Source organism: Morus notabilis, unplaced genomic scaffold (assembly GCF_000414095.1).
Source record: "Morus notabilis unplaced genomic scaffold, ASM41409v2 Scaffold24, whole genome shotgun sequence".
Taxonomy (NCBI): domain Eukaryota; kingdom Viridiplantae; phylum Streptophyta; class Magnoliopsida; order Rosales; family Moraceae; genus Morus; species Morus notabilis.
Genome location: NW_010368056.1, coordinates 427,821 through 448,419, shown reverse-complemented (window position 1 = coordinate 448,419; position 20,599 = coordinate 427,821). Strand labels below are relative to the sequence as shown.

The following is a 20,599-nucleotide window of genomic DNA, read 5'->3' as shown; positions in this document are numbered from 1 at the left end:
ATAAATTGTAATACTAATATATATATTTATATAAATAACTTAATATTTAAAAAAAAGTTTAAAAAATTCAGGCAATTCGGGCGGGTCGGGCTTGGGCTCGGGCAAATCCTCAGGCTTTTCGGGCGATCACGGGCGGCCCGTCCAAAATTCCAGCACTAGTTGTAAGGACACTTTTTACATGAATAATTTACCTGAGAACTTTCATTTTTAAATGAGGTTTTAGGGAGAAAAAAAACGTAATCTTTCCTGATCAGTACTTTCTCTGGCCACATAAATAGGTAAATAATATTTCAATGAGATTTTAAGTCTATACAAGATATTGAAGACAATGACGTGCCTTCTTATTAACCTGACCTCTCAAAAAAAAGAAAAAAAAAAGGCCCCAAAATTTTTTATGATGAATTAAATTGCTGATCTGTAATTCTGTATTCCGAAGCATTATTAAGAATTTAATATTGCAACCCCAGTTGTATAATTAAATAGTTTTAATGATCACATTTCTATAATTAATTTCTTGACCATTGATTGACTACAGAGGTAAAGATAAGAAACAAAAGAATAATTAGCAAGCTCATTAATATTGCATATCAAGCAGATCAATAAGTTGTTTCTCTTATGCACTCATTTAAATCAAATATGATTTTTTTGTATACTTTTCCATACATACATGATTAATAAGCATAAAAATCAGGAATGTCACTTAAAATAGTAAAAAAAAATATTATCTATGTCGCTTCACTTAAAAATAAATAATTTTCATTCAATAAACAACAAAAAAAATTACAATAACACTCAATCATTTAGAATGATATAAATAATAAATCTACACAAAACGACGGTATTTCTCTCTTGATCACATTCAAGTGGCACATGGGTTTGGATTTTGTTTGCCAGATATTGTGGGCTTGACATTCTTGCATTGCGACATAATAGGTCCATCGTTTCCACTGTATTGGAGATCAATGTCAGCAATTTCCACATTCTGGCATGGAAATCCACTGCTACATACAAGGTTTACAGCGAGTGCAGTTGTTGAAGTACCCCTAATGTTCTTGAAGCTCACATCGCTTATCTTAATTCTTGATGGTACCTGAGAACATGTATAATCATATTTAGCAATGTGTAAAGTATCTAATTTAGATATAGCTACGGTAGTCTTTAAAAAATATTTAAAATAAAAAATAAAAAAAAAAACTCAATATTATTTATCAAGTATTATTACCTAGCATATTGTGTTTTCTCAAAAATGTTGATCTTTTAATTTTTAATATTAAAGTTAGTCACGTTTTAGTCCCGGCCAAAAATCTCATTTTTAATCCCCGACGGCATAAAATCCTAGACTAAGTCTTCGATCTTTTAAATTATCCCAAACTAGCTAGTCTTCTATATATCCATCAAAGTCCTTAAGTAATTTTAATCTTAATTGAGAAAAAAAAAAAAAGACATGTGAGAACCATATATAGTTTAATAAGAGTTAATTTTATAATTTTACATAAAATGAGTTGCAAGACTGAAGGTTTAGTCATAATATATACATACATATATATATATATATGATCGAATAACATAGATATATATTCCCCTAAATTAATAAATAAATAAATAATCGTACCTTGGCGTTACATTGATTCCATGGGCAGTATTCTTGGTCTATAAGTACAGGATTCCCAACATTTTCCATTACAATGTCCTCAAAATGCAAGTTTGAGGCTAAACCGTCATGGGAATCTGGCCACGTTTTCACTCTAACTCCATTAGAGGTATTTCGAATGGTGCAATTCCTAACAATTACTCCTTCTACGGGGTCTTCATTTGAATACTTTCCAAGACTCCCCACGCTTATGCCATGTCCCGGTCCACAAGTTACTCTTCTAATACTAATTTCTTTACACCCATCACCAAGAGAAACACAATCATCACCCGTTTGAATAACTGTGTCTGTAATGCTAATCCCACTCGACCGACCAATATGAATTCCATCTGTATTAGGGCTATCTTCCGGAGCAATTATTTTAACACGTGAAAATGTGACATTTTGGCCCCCCAACACGTTTATGTGGAACTGTTTGCTGTTTAGCGAGATTATGTCCCGAATTAAGGAATTTGTCACAAAATCGAATCGAAAATTCTGTTCATGTGTAACAACAGTAATCTATAATTAGTGAAATGTACGTGCTAAACTATTTGTGTAAAAATGTTGGATGGAAAGAAGCTTACAATGGGGAGTTTTCCGCAATACTGTTGCTGCTCACAATTCTTTCCCCAAACAGCGCTGCCCTGGCCGTCGAAAGTGCCACCGCCGGCTAAGGTTAGCCCGTCAACATTTCGGAATGTGACCCAACCATCGCCCTCGTTGAAACCACTCGGATCAGTTGGGGCCCGCAATGTGCCTTGTAGCTGAACCTTGATTGGAACCTTGCAAGGTCCTTCTAGGGTTGCCCGGCTTAACTTGTATGTGCCTCTTGGGATCAACACTTTACCCCTTATTGGTGATGCACATGCATCTTTCCATGCATTAGACAGAGCCTAGTATTTAGACAAATAAAAAAAAATATTATTGAAATGAGAGGGTTTAGCAGCAGATTTTTCTAAAAATTAGAGAATTCTCTTTTAGGATAAATAAATGAAAAAAATTCACCATCGATCATAGTTTTAAACCGTTAAACTTCCACTTTTTTCTCTTTTTAAGCTCATTATGATTTTAATGCTAATTTGAGATTTAAAACTATACCTTACAAATAATTTTTGTCATAACTTACTATAGAATTATAAAAATATGTGGGTAGAGAATTCTCATAGGATATGGATATAATATAAAAAATAATAATAATAACCCCACCATTGAGCACGGTTCTGAACCTTTAAATTTTAACGAGCGTGTTTGGAACTCGTTCCAAAATGATTTTTTTTTTTTGTATGAAAAGAAAAATGAAAAACGTTTTCAATCTTAGACAGAAATCATTTTTGAAAATGCATTTGGTAGTTTTATCAAGAGATTATTTTCAGTGTAAAAAAATCCATTAATGTCTCTCTTTCTCTCTCTCTACTCGAGAAAGGAGAAAATGAAAAACGACTAAAAGTCGTTTTTAATTTCTCTCTCATTTTACACTAAACCAAAAAATTATTTTCATTCCGTTTTTTTATCTTTATTGCTCCAAACGCCATTTTAAAGACGTTTTCATTTTTTCTTTCTCAAAAAATGTAAAAAATAAAAACGGGATCAATTCCAAACACGGCCAACATTTTTCTTAATTATTATGACTCTAATGTTGATATAACGGTTAAAAAGTGCATCTTACTCATACTTTTTTTCACATGATAGTCAAGAATTCTCAAAATATATATATTATTTCCTAATTAGTACGTGCTCTATTACCTGAGTGATGTCCATATTGAGCTGCGCACCATATGTGGTCACATCGAAGACCAAGGGTTTGCGGGCTGAAGCTAATGCTAACAATAAAGACAAAAAATATGCTCCGATTATATTCAATTTCAAAGCCATTCTAGCTATATTTCTCTTTAATTTCTCACGTCTTTCCCTCACTTTTGCCGTCCTTAATTAACTGGCTAAGTGTTTCTCAGAAATTAAGATGGGATTACATTGTAGTTTAAATCCACTTATATAATCGACTTAGGAAGTTTAACAGTACTGTTATTTACTTAACCAATTATCACTAAATCCTTGGGCAAAATTATAACAAAAAACAAAGAAAAAAACTGATTGTTACTAAATTTATACATATCATCTTGTAAACTCTTGGGTGTACTTCTGTTCTAAAAACAAGATATCTGTTATGTGTACTGGTAACAAAAAAAAATATTGTGACGTTCGTGTGGCTCTTAAGAGACTATTATCTGTTCTTGCTTGGTTTTGCGAAAACATAATTTAAGTACACGAAATTGCGATCATTATATCACTTTATAATATAAGGTCTTAGCTTCTTTTTAATTGTTTTTGGGAAGCACCTTTGGTTTCCATTTAATTTTTTCCAGACATTCGAAAAGGATCATTTCATAATAGTCTCAAAATTTTAGGAACAACAAACCCGTTTTCTCTTATTAAACTTCAATACACTTCTAATTGGTTGCATTTTCTTTTTAAGAAATATCATGTTCTTTTTTTAATATTTCTCATTACAATATTTTTGCTACGATCTTCCTTTTAAAGTTTTTTTTTTTTTTTCAAACAAGTCTTTACTTAAACATTGTCTCGCACAACCCTCAAATATTAAACTATGTGATCAGAAAAAATAAACTACTGATAGTTCTTTACTTTACAACCGCTACATTTGTATCGAAAACTAATTATTCTACACACTTTTTAATCTATTGTGATTTTAATCAGATCAAACACTCAGAAACTAGTACTACCGGTAAGGAGACTTACCGGAAAAGTTTTTTCTTTTTTAAATTACTTTTATTGTTGAAAACGTTTTTACTTCAATATGTGGAGGTCGAACAAATGATTGTCTGGTCCTTTTTCTTTCTTCTTTTTTTTTTTTCTTTTTCTTTTTTTAAAAAAGAAATCATGTTTTTAAATAATTTTTATCAAAGTTTTTTATTTGATTTGACCTTTAAAATAATTTTTCTCTAATATATCATAACTTAAACATTTTTTTCATGTAGTCTTTTAAAATATTACTTTTTCAAACATGACCCTCATAATATTTTTAATATTTGACTCACTAAATAATTTTAAATCTTATATTTACTATTAAGTGGTTCCACCAAAGGCACATTTTATCTTTTTATAAATCTTATTTTCTCATATTCGTTAAACTTTTTTTTCATGATTATTTTAATTTGTAAATCTCTATACGATCTCACTACTACAAATATGATGAGATCTTAGATGGCACTTATTTAACGACATTTCACAAAAAAATTATCATCTAATGTGTTTAAAAAAACGCAGCATGTAGACTTCCATGTTTCGGAAATTTGTACGTGCACATTAGGCGATGGTTTCCAATAAACCGTCACTTATGTCAATTTTTTTTTTTTTTAAGGTGGATCTTTTCTCACTCATTCATTTTCCAAAAATTTTTAAAGTCATATGTTCTATAACTAAGAGCACTCTCTTTCATGTCATCTCTCTAACATACAAACATTAATTGCCTATTTGTTTTATGTGTTTAAATCCACGGGTTTTCATTCAAATAATGTTTTCTCTCATAAAAAAAAATTGAATTTAAAAATTTTCTGCTATTGTATTTTCTCTTAAAAAATTTGAACTATGGTTCAAACCACTATTTTGAACCCATATTCCAATCGGCATTAACTTTTTTCTCTCAAATCCCCACATCTCTCCTAATTCTCTCTCCCTCCCACCACCCAAAAGCTTTTCTCCCAAATCTCTTCTTTTCTACACTCTTCACTCCTTCTAATATACCCACTACCTCCACGAGTCTCGCAACCGCCACCATGCCCATACAAGGTCGGCGTCATTACCTCGCACGTGCGACATATCAGCCACCATATCTTGACCACAAAAATTGAAGTACTTCTCTTTAAAATTAAGGTTTTTGGTTTTGGTTTAGAGTTTTCTTTGTATTTAAGTATTTTTTTGTTGTTCAATTTTATTGAAAAACTGTGTCTATGGTTTTTTTTTTAAAAAAAAAATTAGGTGTCTACTGATTACATATGAGTAGGAGAATTTGTTCTTGTTTAGTGAAATATAAACCAACTTTTATAATTGGTGAATAATATTTGAAAAAAATTATCCTTTGAGCAAAGAACTAATTTTTGACAAAAATATTTTTTGTTATTTCTTTTTTTTCAAAAGCGCCGTTGCCGTATCTTTTAATCATAGACTATCTCCTATTTATAGTAGTGTCTACACTATATATCTATATCTATTTGTATATAAAATAGAAATGCATTAGTTTTCTCAACTTTTTTTTTTTTGGGTCCAATATCATTATAGATAAACGACGTTCTTAATATCCGTTCTCTTTCGTCCTCTAATTAGCAGACACTAAACACTATAATGTACAGAGCTTGTTTACTGATCAATAAAGGGAATTAAGCTTCAGATAAGGGAGACTAATCTCCCACTAATTACCATCCCCAGAATTAAATTGCTTTCCCTCAAAAATTGGGAATAATTAACCTATTTTCCCTTAGTTTAATTTATTTACTTTCTTTATGCAAGGGTTGTAAACAAACGTATTTTATGGTAAATTCTGTTAATTCTTTAGCAAATTAAATAATTTAATTAATAGGAATTTAATTACTGTTGTAACCTAACTTCCTAAAAGATCAGCACACTTTAATAATCTAGGAATTTGGTTCCATAAAACTTTGTTTCCTGTTACGTAAATTCCCGATTACGTACTTTCAATGGACCCTACTTCTATTAAAGGTGTTTGATAATTTGATACCATATCTTGTAATATATCTAGAAAATCTCAAATTATTTTGCATTTTATTGGCCTGCGTTAAAGGGATTTGATAAATATTCTACAAATATATTTGTTTAGTGAATTTGGCGCACTTATGTACAGTGGTGGATCTAGCCTTCAACCTCTGTGGAGGCATAATGATATACTAATTATTTAACATGAATTTTAAATGTGAAACTATAAATATGATGCAATGCAAAATATAATCTATACTTTTTATTCGACCTCAAAATGTTAGATATAAAGATGAAAAAAACCACCATAAGAACATATATGTAGATCCTAAAGCATATTAAAAAAGCTCATGAATAAAAGAAGCAAAGTACTTGTTTATGGAAGAAATATACAAATAAAATAAAATAAAATTTAGTAGGGGCATATATGAAAATTTTAAATTTCAAGGCGGGCAAGATTGAAAAGCTTCAATTTTTTAAAGGGTCAAATTTTATTTTAAAAAAACTCAGTTAGGCAGCTGTTCCCACCCAGCCCTGAATAGATCCCCCACTGCTTATGTATTTAAATTTCCGTTTTTCTTGATAACAATATATTAGACGTACGTATTTGGTAATTTTAGGTAATAACAGCATTATTAAAAAGAAGGGATAGGTCGTAAAAGAAAGACACCATTTAAGAAGATGCAATTGCATTGTTATTCTAGTCAAAAGTTTTGGTTTAATTTACTTTCTTTAAAAATAAAAATAAAAATGTAATGTTTCTGTCACTGTTTAATAGTATTCTCTCTTTTAAAGTGTCAAAATTATACCATGCGTATGTTAAGATAACTACCCGAACATACGTTTAGGTAGGGAAGAAGTTAGAAGATCAAGAGTTATTAAGCGTCAATGTCAAGTAACGGTCGACGATTAAAGGCATTAAATGACTCAAGTTTAATTCGTTTATTAATTGTTTATAACACTCAACAAAGTGAAGAGCCTTATTATATTGAAGAGAGAATAAACTCTTGAATTAATTGGAAGAATTAAACCACAAATTCTCAATGTACTATAAATTCTCTCAGTTTGAAAAGAAAAGATACGCACTCATTTCTGAATGCAATTACCTTGTGATTGTCTTCACTTTGTTCTTGTTACTTTTTCTGAGGTTATTTATATTCTTCGAGTGTTCTTCCGATTTTTTTAGATAATTTGCTTATTCAATTCGAATTATTAGTCTAAAGACGTTGGATAATTGCTCCAACACCATGACTTTGTAGGTTGTGTAGTTTATCTTTTCATTTTGATATGATTTTGTTACAGTCAGAAACATATATATATATATATATATATATATAATACCATATATTTAGAAGCTGCGATATTATATTATTATTTAGGAAATGGAAAACTTGAAATAAACAAAACCATGCATTATGATTCAAGATTAAGGCACTGACAATAGTTTATAATTTGTCAAAAAACATGATCACTCAAAATCTAGGAACAACAATTGACGACTGTGAAGCAAAGTGTTACATAATCGGAAATCATAATCTGGTTATCTGCTTTTTAATAAACACATTATCGAGGGTCACAATATTTTCAAAATCCTAATTAATCTAAGCCTTAAACTTGCAAGGAGATGGGTTCATTTTGCCCGTAACCTTAACGTTGACATTCTTGCAAACGGAGTGAGCAGGACCATCTTTTCCTTTGTATTTGAGATCAATGTTTCCAACTTCCACATTTTGGCATGGATATCCTCTGCTGCAAATTAGATTGACCGCGAGCGGGGTTGAAGACGTGCCCCAAATGTTCTTGAAGCTGATTTTGCTAAGCTTAACTTTTGATGGATTCTGCATGCTCATCAAATACCACAAAAATCAGAAAACATGATATTTTCTATAGGTAACAAGTGATCCTTTGAATCAAAGATGGATATAACCATATTTATATAGTTTTTAACGTTGCTAAATATTAAAAAAGTGTAAATTCATCAGGCATTACCAAGGAAAAGATTTTGGGACGATTAATCATTTTGATAAGATCTCGATTTTGATTTTTTTTTTTTTTTTCAAAATCAAATGTTATACTAATTAATTACTAAAGACACTTTTCAGTTTTTTAAAAGTAAAGAGTTAGCAACTTTAGAAACTAAAATTACAACCAAAACCGGGCTTAAGAAGAAAAGTGTCACACTGCTCATAAATAATGTAGTGTAATAACACTAATACTGAAACGTACCTGTGTATTGCATTGGTTCCATGGGCAGTACTCTTGGTCAATCAAAACCGGGCTTCCGACGTTTTGCATGTAAAGGTTCTCGAAGCGGAGGTCGGAGGCACTGCCCTCGTTAGCATTAGGCCATGTCTTGATCCTAACACCATTCTGGGTGTTCTTGAAGGTGCAGTCTCTAACGGTGATGCCTTGGACGGGAGCTTCATTGCGGTATTTTCCGAGACTTCCGATGCTAATGCCGTGGCCAGGTCCGCAGGTGACTCCCTTGACAGTCAGGTTCTTGGTTCCGTCGCCAACGGAGATGCAGTCGTCGCCGGTCTGAATGTACGAATCGGTGATGCTGATGTTGGTCGATCGCCCTATGTGAATACCGTCGGTGTTGTAGCTGTCTTCTGGGGCTATGATTTTGAGGTTTCTGAATGACAGGTTCACTCCTCCCAAAACCATTATGTGGAACTGTTTGCTGTTCAGGGATGTCACGCTCTTGATAACCGAATTCTTTATGAAGTTGAATCTAAGGTTCTGTTTATAATATTGTCCGGGACAAAAGAAAAACAAAAATCAGATTACTAATTTGAAAAGGGTTCTCTCCAAACATAAGATATGTCAAACAGATTCAGATGTATTTTCATTTTGAAATGGGAATTATGTGCTTACAATCGGAAGCTTGCTGCAATAGTTAAGCCTAGTGCAATGCTTTCCCCACACATTTTGGCCATTGCCGTCGAAGGTTCCGCCACCGTCTAGGGTTAGCCTGTCGATATCCTGGAAAGTAACCCATCCGTCGCCATCCTTAAAACCGCCTGGGTTCTGCGGAGCCTGCAACGTGCCGACGATCATGAATTCAATGGGAGCCTTGCAAGGTCCAAAAAAGGCTGCCCGGCTTAACCTGAACGTTCCTTTTGGCACTACCACTTTTGATGGAACTTTTGATGCACACGCTGCTTTCCAGGCCTGGCCAAGAGCCTGCAAAACAGAACATAGTTAATGTTATATGTTAACATTATTAGTTTTGTTCAAGATACACATTTCAAGGCATAGAATTATTTACGTCGCGAAAAATACTAAATTTGTTCATACCATCTGCGCAATCTCGACTCCAACCCGAATGGGAATGTATAATAATGCTTAATATTTGCATTGATTAGCAATTACGCTAATTCTTTATCTTACCTGATTGGCATCGTTATTAGATTTTGCTCCATATTTTGTGATGTCATAGACATTGCCACATTGAGCTGTGGCGGTGATCGCCAAAAGTACGAACAAAGATAGCACTTTCCTGTTCATTTTGAGACCCATCTTGCAAATGTTTCTCGTTCTTCCAAATTCTCCAGCGAAACTTTAGATTTTTTGTTGCTGGAAAACCAAAAGTTTTGATTGGAAGAACGATAATAGCCCTTCTTGGTTTCCATTATTTTATAGCTCAATTTGTAAGCTCAAAACCATCAATTCTCAACCGATCATTACCCAATTTAACTTGGATGATCTCTGAACGAATGTATTTTGGAGTCTAAATTTAGCCGTCTCTTCCTCAACAAAGACCTTCATATGTCTCTCTCTCCATATATATTCTTTAGAGAAATAGTTATTCCTATCGAAAATAATTAACAATTTATAAGACTATTTATGGAACTAATAAGCGAATATAAATTCAATTAGCAAAGTACGCAGCACCTTAAAACTAGGAATGTAAACCATAGAATAAGAGATAGGCTAAATATAGACTCTAGTTTACACTCTTTTCCAGTTTATTTTTTGGACGTCTTTTGTCATCTTAATTTTCTCAAACAAACCGACTCAATAACAAGCCCCGTTTGTCAAATATATTTTCAAGAATGCCATCCCTCTTTTTAACTCCGCCACATTTTCCTGAGTATAGGTCAAGAGTACAATAGTTGCCTAATTCTCCCTTTTTTTAAAGGAAAAGCACATTTCAAAACAAAGAAATACAACCGTTAATACAGGGATAAGCGACCCAAATACATCCATTGATATAAATTAAAAAAACCCTAAAACAGAAGGAGTCTTGACTCCAAACATCAACCGGATTCACTAATAAATTTAAATAAAACGCTCAAGGGGCATAAACATGCACTGAGTCCTCGACACCGGAAAACTCAATAGGCATACTAAATATCGAGTACAAATAAGGCTTTTTCAACGAGACCACTACAGTCGATGGAAAAACTCGATCGACCGAGATCAAGAAACCTAAAGCACTAAGGCCACCAACAACACCGCATAGAAATAAATCTAGTAGACTAGACACACAACCCAAACCAAAGACTGGGCAGACAACCTTCATTATTTCATAATAAGATGACAAACACTCTAAAAACACACAAATACATAGAAATGAAGAAAGCAACATCACCCTTATTTGAACAAAACAAAAACTAACTAAAAATATCTTGAACTGCACAGAGAGGATTCCAATGGTAAGACAGCTTATGAATTCAAGAGGAGAAGATACAACCGCACTGCCGGAAAAGGGAAAAGCTCTAGACGAACTTCCAAACCACCAGCAAGAGGGTAGCAAGCAACACCGAGACCCACCGAACCACGCACCTCACCTGAAGCACCACTATGCTAAGAGGACCAGAGCCTCTAAGATGCTGGCCCAACTAGGTTCCGACAATCCCCCAAATAGCGGCTGAAAGTGCGACCTACACCCCCTCCAAATGCACAAAGACCCAACACCAAAACGCACACAAATTTGCCCTCAAAACCCATTTTCATCCGATCCTCCGCACACCCAAAACCCACTTACTAGGGTTGGGAATCCGGTGACCCACCCAAAGGTGGTGCCGGACTCTGGTCTTCCCAAATGAAAGAGATACAATGCTTAAAGAAAGAGACGAAACCCAAAGGTCGAGGAAAAGTGGAAGGAGGAGCTACCACTTATGGGACCTAATTCTCCTTTTAGTTACCACATGATGTGGCACTCAAAGAGAGAAATTTTACTATTTATGAGTCCCACAACCAAGCCAAAAGCCACCAATAGTAGCCACATAGGATGCCACATCATGTCGTCAGGAGTACCAGCTACCAGGGATGTCCGTTAGCTTTATTCCAATTCCCTTCACCTCTTGCACTCATAATTTTGCAAAAATGGCCCCCTTAACTCTCTATATTATTGGTAAGGATTCCATCTTGTCTCGGCTCCAATCTGATTACAACTTTACATATTCCAGTCCCCACAAAAATATTGAAAAGAAAAAAGGCATGCATGTTTCAAGAAAATGCATTAAAAAAAATAAAAAAAAAACCTTGCATATTTTAGCATTCTTCATAAAATAAAGGGTTTTTAACACAACCTTCCCCCAAATTTATCAAGGTTTAGCAAATCCTTTTAAATTTGTAATTTTGACAACCAACCCCCTGAACTTATAAATTTGTTACAATGTGCACCATTTTACTAAATTTGTTCAAATTTTTTATTAGATTTAAGGAATTAAAAGTTGAAAAATTGAAACATTTATGTTACATTTGAATTAGCATGTCAAACTTTTCGTTAAACGTGCTTTTTCGATGTTAGTTTAATACAATTATCGTCAAAATGGAGCATATTGCAATAACTTTACAAGTTAAAGAGACAATTTGTTAAACCATGACAAATTTAGAGAGTAAATGTGCTAAAAAGCCTAAAATAAAAGCTGGTTCTACTTGCACAATGCCTCACCTCTTAAAACACTCCTTTAAATTCAAATGCATTGTCAAAAAACAAAAAAAAAAAAAAACTCGTGAAATGACAGAAGAGGACAACTTAATAAACTTATATTTCATTTTTTATATAAAAAAAACTAATACCTCGTTCAGTTCGCCGATTCAAGTTTTCAATTCAAGTTAATATATGATTTTATGTAAGAGTTTTTAACTGTAGCAGGAAAAGTTAAATGTTACTTTTTATGAGACTTTTAATTATAATAAATTTGGAATTAAAACTTAAATCGGTGAAATAAACGAGACATAAATGATAATCCTTTTTGTCAACTGTATACACAAGTGTATCATTCCTATGATAAGTTCCTTATCAACGATGACTAAACACTGCATACAAACAAATGCAACTTTCGGGCTCAAGGTTAATACCATGTAACAAAATTGCTCTTTGAATGTTGGTACATTTAAGATATGTTATTTTCCAGGGCATACGCGTCAGTTCAAAAGGATGTTCTGTTTTCAATGGCAGACTTTGTTCTACCAACAAAATCATCAACCGTCATCGTCCCAACATCTCCACCAAACCTGGATCGTACGGTAACGGTACCTGTTTCCAGTTCCTTGGCGCCCACAACCGCCATTAAGGGGATCTTCTGCGTTTCTGCATTTCTAATGAGTTTTGGTAGGCGCTCACCATGGCAAACTTCAGCTCGAATGCCATTTGCTTTCAGCTTCTTTGCTACTTCATTGCAGTATTCAAGCTGTGTCAAAACATGGCACATGCAACATGAAAAAGTTAAGCCTCAAGTGCAGCATAAAAATCTAAGAACCCTATTTGAAAACCAACGTGCGGGTCGAATAAACTGATAAAACCCATTGACATGTTGTAAACTAGCCACATAAGTAAATTTACCAGTAAAGTTCAATACAAATTGTTTTAGGATGACTCGAGATTTGAGTTTTTGTATTCATTAAGGACCTGTTCTTTTCATACGTTTGACCACAATTCAAACATTTATACTGTATTTTCTCTCACAAAATTTGAATTTTTGTTCCAATTTTCTATTCAAACCTAAGAAAAGAAAGCGCTTTGTGAGTTGCAAAAGTGGTACAGCGAACACAACTCTGCCAGCTCAATAGGTTCAGGAAATACTAAAACATTAATGGCTAACTGCCCTTCAATACCTGGGTATCAGTAACTGGCAGAACTCGAGCTTGGATTGGGGAAAGCCACAGTGGGAAGTCCCCAGCATAATGTTCTATAAGGACTCCAAAAAATCGTTCCAGAGATCCAAGCACTGCTCTGTGGATCATGATTGGCCGCTTTTTTTCTGAGGTTGAGTCAACATATGTGATATCAAAACGTTGCGGTAGGTTAAAATCAACCTGGATAATTGAGGGGAAAAATAAATTTTAGTCTCTTGAACAATTATTGATCTACTCGCTTTCCGTAAAAACGCGAAAAAATGAGTCGAGGAATTGCCTGTATTGTTGAACACTGCCACTTCCTTCCCAGAGCATCCTCAATCTTAAGATCAATCTTTGGGCCATAAAAGGCACCACCACCTTCATCAATTTGGTAGCTCCAGCCCTTATCATCTAAAGCATCTTTTAAGGCAGAAGTTGCTTTTTCCCATATATCATCATCACCAACAGATTTCTCTGGCCTTGTAGAAAGATTCACCTCATACTTACTAAAGCCAAATTGCAATAGCATTTCCTCCGTAAGATCTAGAACTCCCCTGATTTCATCTTTGATTTGATCACTTAAACAAAATATATGGGCATCATCCTGCAAAAACAATCTGAGATTAAACAAAGAAGCCATTCAATTGTGATTTTTGCTAAACATAGATCAATAAGCAATTCCCTTGCATCGCCTAATGCTGAAGTATGCAAATTTTTTAGGTGATTACCACTTAATAAAAGTAGCTCTCACATCAATTATTTTGCTCACTTTTATAAATAAAAACAGAGAAAGTAACAAATACAACATTTTAAATAACATTTATACCTGAGTGAATCCTCTTACGCGAAAAAGGCCATGCAAGCTTCCAGATAATTCGTATCTATATACTGTTCCCAACTCTGCAACTCGAATGGGAAAATCCTGATACGAGTGAAGCTTTCTTTTGTAAATCAAGATATGGTAAGGGCAGTTCATAGGTCGAAGTTGATAAAGTTCATCTTCAATGTTCATCTGATCGTACATATTCTCTCTGTAGAAATCTAAATGGCCACTAATCTGCCAAAGATCTGCCTTTGCTACATGTGGGGTATACAGAAGATCGTAACCGCGTTCTATGTGTATTTTCCTCCACAAATCTTCTATTACGTTCCTTACAACAGCACCCTTGGGATGCCAAAATACTAAGCCTCCGCCAGCATCGTTCTGCAAAGTTCAGCCTATAAGCTAAAACATTCAACAACGATTCTAGTTTGATAGAATGTTAAAAATGCAATCCAATCAATCTGGACAAACAGAGAATAAGCTTAACCAAATTAAGACTGAATACCTGTATAGAGAAGAGGTCGAGATCTTGACCAAGGCGTCTATGATCGCGGCGTTTAGCCTCCTCTTTGAAGTGAAGGTAAGCCTTTAATTGTTGTTCATTTTCCCAAGCAGTGCCATATATCCTCTGCAGCATTGGTTTCTTTTCATCTCCTCTCCAATAAGCACCGGCAACCGACTCAAGTTCAACAGCTCTTCTGTTGATTTTCCCAGTTGATTCGACGTGAGGCCCAGCGCAAAGGTCCCACCATTCATTGCCTAATAAGAATAAGACATTAGATTTGCTGAAACCTCAAACAAGCTAGCACAATCAATAGCCAACTAATATTGTTTACAAAACCAACAAAGAAAATATGGAGAACCAAGGAATAAGGTCTATGAAACTCTTTCCTCATTCCTCAATTCAATGGCTAACTACCAACATACTTTTCCCACCAGAATTTTATGCTAAACAAAAACAGGATCATTGGTGCATCCCGTCCTCAATCCCCTATGCCTATACTCTGTGGGAGAAATCCAGGACCACCAATAGACGAGTTCAATTTCACTCTCACCACCATAAGCCCAAATGCCGAACAGTCATTTGATCGGGTAAGGAAGGACCTTAAAGTGGGGTTCTAGAGCATCAAACCCTGAACCCATCTAAGAGGAGTTTCCGGCCTGAATTGGAAACATACAGTTTACTCATTTACAAAGTATGATAAGGAGGAAAATCAAATAGCAACTCCTTACCAATGTGATAGATGGTAATGGGTTCTTCCTTAATACTTTCCAGAATTTCCAATTTGTATGGTTCATTGAGAGACATTATTCGCCTCTGCGCTTCATCCCTTGAAACTTCTTCTCTTATAAGCGGTAAATTTTTACCAACAATACGATCCTAAAAGATAAATGTGAAGAAATAATTCAAAACATAAGCAAATGAACGAATTTCCGACATTAAAAACTAACTATTTTGAAAGGAAATAGAACATTTGAAACAGAAAAACTCAGCTTAGCTTACCATTTCCTTCTTAATCTTCTTCAAGTCTCTGTCCGTCAACGGCTCCATATCAAAGTCATAGTAAAACCCATTTTCTATCCACGGCCCAATCGTCACTTTCGCATCCGGGAAAAGCTTCTGAACTGCCATGGCCATCACATGTGCACACTACCACCCAAAATAAATAAATAAAAAATGAAAAATAAGAGTTTAATAAAATAAGACTTTTGACAACAAAATCTCATCTGGGAGTGAATCAGATTACCGTGTGACGAATCCTGAGGAGCTTTTCGGAGGAGTCGTTGGTCGGAAGTACCACTCTCTCTTCTTTCTGAGAATTCTCATCGCCGTTGGTTTCCAGTTCCAAGTTTTCGACCGAAGTCTCGGCAGAAGACTCGGTGGCGACGGCGGAATAGGCGGTGGAGAACCCATTTCTATGGCCGTGAAGAGCGAAGGCCCTGAACTGGCGTGTCAGAGGAAGACCCAAGCGGTTGAAACTGGAGGGGGAAGAAGGTTTAAGGAAAGAGGAAGAAGGGGCAAAGAGAGATTGAGAAGTGGCCATTCTGTGAAGGATGAACATTCTCGTATCAGTCGTGTGGAGGGAGAAGGCTGCCTCTCTGAGTGAGTTTATTGGCTGCCGTGTGTTGTTGTGTGTGGTGGAGGTTTTCCAATTGGGCTACTTGGGATTTTGGGCAGTTTTCTTTCAAGTTACAGACGTTTAGTTGATGAATTTAGAAGGGAGAAATAGGGAAATAAGTTAAAATTTGAGATGAATTAAAATTAATAGATTAATAGTTTACATAAGTTAATAAATATGTTAAATTACTGTTTACGTCTATAATTTATCTGATTATGAACTATTATTTGACAAATTATTGTCTATAATTCACAGTTTTTATTCATAACTTGTCTGGCTATAAACTATAACTTGATAAGTTTATCCATAACTTATCTGGTTATGAACTATAACTTGACAAGTTATGACTTATTAATTTCTATAACTAAAAGTTGGCATATATACTTTCTTAAACCTTTCATATTGGCATATTTACTATTTTCAAATTTATAATTATAATTTAAAATTATTTTTAATTTATGTATATTTTTTATGAGAAAAAATATTATAATGAGTTATGAATTATGATCTGAATTACAGAATTCACTAACTAAACCTTGTCCATCCTAATCGTTGACCAAAAATACTGAAAATAAATAAATAAGTAGATGAAGAAAATAAAATGAAAAAAAAAAATTTTTGAAACTCCATCGGTTAACTTTCTCCTATACGACTAGAGCAAACTTTGGCATCCCAATGCAAATTTAGCGTTTAATTGTTATTAGTTTATATGTTTATTTTTTTCATTTAATTATTGTTATTTTTGCATCCCAATGTATATTATTATTTATTTTTAAATAATTTTAAAATTAAAAGTTCACTTTTACAATTTTTGGACAGAAATGAAAAAATCTACCATTTCACACTTTTTAATGCCAGATATACGATTAGCATTAACATTTGCAACGGAAGACGTAGAAAACATTTTTACTGAATATGATTTAAATTTCCGTATCAAATTTAGCGTTTAATTGTTATTAGTTTATATGTTTATTTTTTTCATTTAATTATTGTTATTTTCGCATCCCAATGTATATTATTGTTTATTTATAAATAATTTTAAAATTAAAAGTTCACTTTTACAATTTTTGGACAGAAATGAAAAAATCTACCATTTCACATTTTTTAATGCCAGATATACGATTAGCATTAACGTTTACAATGGAGGACGTAGAAAACATTTCTACTGAATATGATTTAAATTTCCGTATAATACATTACAAATTTCATATTTGCGTGCTCCGTGACTTTCACCTCCAAACTCGATACAACCAACAGATGCCCTATGATTCAAAAATTGTATCAGTGCAACACTATAAGCGTAATTGAATAACTCATAATCTTATATCTCACAATCCTGTTGCAGTTTTCAGAGTCATATTATGTGAACTCCTGACATCTTTATCGCTCATATGAAGCATGTGCCTGCAATAAAACCACATGGTCAAAGATTTTTGTTAATCCTAACCAATTTTTAAGTGGAAAAAAAAAAATCCTCAAAACAACATTAACTCTATTTTTGAAGAAGTGTTAGGAAAAATTTTAAGTAGACCTTTTAAATATTTAAATATTGTTTTCTAGGGAAAAAAAAAAAAAGAAACTCAAGTTTTTCTCCATGTGCTGTGGTATTCAACTAGTATCACTACACTAATATTTTTTATCATAGCCCTTTAAATAGAGGAGCTCAATTGCTTATTTCTTGTATTTAGTTTATTTTCTGTTGATTTTTTAAGTTTTACCAATCTTTTCTTTTAAGTTTCTCATATAATGTTCACGTCTTATAAGAAATAACTAAATTATAAGTAAAACGAATCCTAACACAATATAAGAGTTCTTGTTAAGAATTACAACAATGAATATAATAAGATAATATATATAGTAAGGAGAAATACACTACAACAAAAAAGGCCATTTGGGACGATATTTTTTGCGACGATATTTTTCGTCGCAAATAATACAATATTTGCGACGACATGTCGTCGCAATTACTCCCTATTAAATAAAATAAGCATGTCGTCGCTAATAACTTAAATGTCATCGCAAATAATTTTGGAGCACAAATTTCAATGCGCGCGGATTTTTACCGTAAAGGTAATCCATTTTTTACGACGACAAGTCGTCGCAAATAATAACATATTTCACCGCAAATAATTTCAAGATTTCACCAAAAACCAAACGCGGGAAAAATGATTATTTGCGACGACATTTATCGTCGCAAATAATTTTATGTTATTTGCGACGACATTTTCTCTTTGTCGTCGCAAATAATCTTTTCAAGATTTCACCAAAAACAAAACGCTGGAAAAATGATTATTTGCGACGACATTTTACATTTATTTGCGACGACATTTGTTGTCGCAAATAATGTCATGTTATTTGCGACGACATTTTCTCTTTGTCGTCGCAAATAATCTTTTTAAGATTTCACCAAAAAACTAAACGCGGGGAAAATGATTATTTGCGACGACATTTCAACTTATTTACGACAACAATGTCGTCGCAAATAAATATACCCTATTGTCTTCCTCTTCATTTTTCCCCGACACTTTCTCTCTCTCTCCTGCTAAGTCTCTCTCTCTGCCTCTTCTTCCCCTCGCCGCCGCCACTGCCCGTCGCCACCGGCCCTCTCTCTCTCTCTCTCTCTCTCTCTCTTCCCTTCTCTCTTCTTCCCCTCTCCGGACGCCGCCGCCGCTCCCACCGCCCCGCCCCCACCACTCCTATCTCCTCTTCTCTCTCTCTCTTCCCTTATCTCCCTCTCTTCCCTTCTCTCTCTCTCTCTCTCTTCTCTTCTCTCTTCTTCCCCTCTCCGGCCGCCGCCACCACTCCCGCCGCCCCGACCCCGCCACTCCTCTCTCCTCTTCTCTCCCTCTCTTCCCTTCTCTCCCTCTCTTCCCTTCTCTCCCTCTCTTCCCTTCTCTCTCTCTCTCTCTTCCCTTGCTTGCCGCCGGCCGGATTCCGCCACCACCGCGCCGAATCACCTGTCGCCGCCTCACTGTTCGACGTTTACCAGTATGTTTTACACACTCCTGTAACTTTTTTATTGTTTTTATGTGTTTTGTTGAGTTGTTTGTAAAGTGTTTGTAAAAATGTCTAAATGAAGTTTCTAAACATTTACTATGAGGCTGTGTAAATGTTAGTTTATGACGTTAATTTAGAATTATTTTTGAACTAGTGATTAATTTATTAATCTACATTATTTGTTAACATAATTAGATTTAATGCCGAGGAATGAAATTCTTTTGTGTATTTAAATATATTACTCTAGAATGTTAATTTACATTATTTAAAATGTTAATTTCGGTCACGTTAAATTATGTTTGATGTTTCAATTTAATGTAGGCGTTTGATTTTTTACCTTCGTCGCTGTTTGCCCGGTTCCTCCGACGTAATCCCGCTATTTTCAGCCCCCGTTTAGTGGGTTTGAACTTTGTAAGTTTTTTATATTTATTGTACTTTTAGTTTAAAATTATTGTAGTTTTTGGTTGTATGATTTTGATATTTGAACTATGATTTTCTTATATTGTTGAAATTTAGTATATGTTTGTGATTCTTATTCTGAGTGGCACATCTTGCAGCTATGGTGTGCCGAAATCTTTTAAAGTTATTTTTCTGCAGGTTTAGATTTTTGGATCATAAGAAAAATAAGCCGTTATGTTGCCGGAATTTAGTTAGAAGGTGTTAGAGTTGATGGCTAAATTGCAGCCCAACATCCAATTACCTACGATTGATCGTCCAGAACCAGTTGACCTAGACTCTCCTCTGACTCCTTCAGATGATGACGGTCCTGATGATGATTCAGATGCTGGCGATGCTGCAAACTTAGACGATTAGTTCCGTTATATGTACTTTTTTATTTTTCACTTTATTTAGACTTTTATATTTTTTTGAACATTATATATGCACTTCATGTATTATTCATAATATATTTTATAAATTTATTTAGATTTACTGTTTTTAATATTAATTTATATTTCACTTTTAATGTATCTTAATAAATTCTATTCAGTATGTAACATATTAATGTTTAATTAAAAATATTAAAAATTAATTAATTACCATTTTTTAAAAATTATAAAAAAAATTAATTTCAGTTTTTTACGACGACTTTTTTAGACTTGTCGTCGCAAAAAAATAAGATTATTTGCGACGACAATTTGAAATGTCATCATAAAAATGATCATATCACGAGAATTTTGTAACGACGTGTCGTCGCTAATACAGACTATCGTCGCAAATACATTT

General features: G+C 34.0%; 3 protein-coding genes across 3 annotated transcripts; all 3 read right to left on the bottom strand.

Moving 5' to 3' along the window:
• Nucleotides 1-859: 859 nt before the first annotated feature.
• Nucleotides 860-3,505, bottom strand: LOC21402953 (exopolygalacturonase). The gene is made up of 4 exons (XM_010114506.1): nt 3,377-3,505; nt 2,218-2,526; nt 1,613-2,128; nt 860-1,090 (listed from the first exon to the last, which is right to left on the bottom strand). The coding sequence occupies exons 1-4, from the start codon at nt 3,503-3,505 to the stop codon at nt 860-862; spliced, it is 1,185 nt and encodes a 394-aa protein (XP_010112808.1).
• Nucleotides 3,506-7,867: 4,362 nt separating this feature from the next.
• LOC21402952 (exopolygalacturonase) lies at nt 7,868-9,956 on the bottom strand. Its single transcript, XM_010114505.2, has 4 exons — nt 9,755-9,956; nt 9,239-9,547; nt 8,588-9,103; nt 7,868-8,199 (listed from the first exon to the last, which is right to left on the bottom strand). Exons 1-4 carry the CDS (start codon nt 9,881-9,883, stop codon nt 7,963-7,965), a joined length of 1,191 nt encoding a protein of 396 aa, XP_010112807.1. The 5' UTR covers nt 9,884-9,956; the 3' UTR covers nt 7,868-7,962.
• A 2,584-nt stretch (nt 9,957-12,540) lies between these two features.
• LOC21402951 (threonine--tRNA ligase, chloroplastic/mitochondrial 2) lies at nt 12,541-16,412 on the bottom strand. Its single transcript, XM_024176312.1, has 8 exons — nt 16,007-16,412; nt 15,763-15,909; nt 15,492-15,639; nt 14,764-15,017; nt 14,262-14,639; nt 13,731-14,039; nt 13,433-13,633; nt 12,541-13,008 (listed from the first exon to the last, which is right to left on the bottom strand). The coding sequence occupies exons 1-8, from the start codon at nt 16,319-16,321 to the stop codon at nt 12,748-12,750; spliced, it is 2,013 nt and encodes a 670-aa protein (XP_024032080.1). The 5' UTR covers nt 16,322-16,412; the 3' UTR covers nt 12,541-12,747.
• Nucleotides 16,413-20,599: the final 4,187 nt, after the last annotated feature.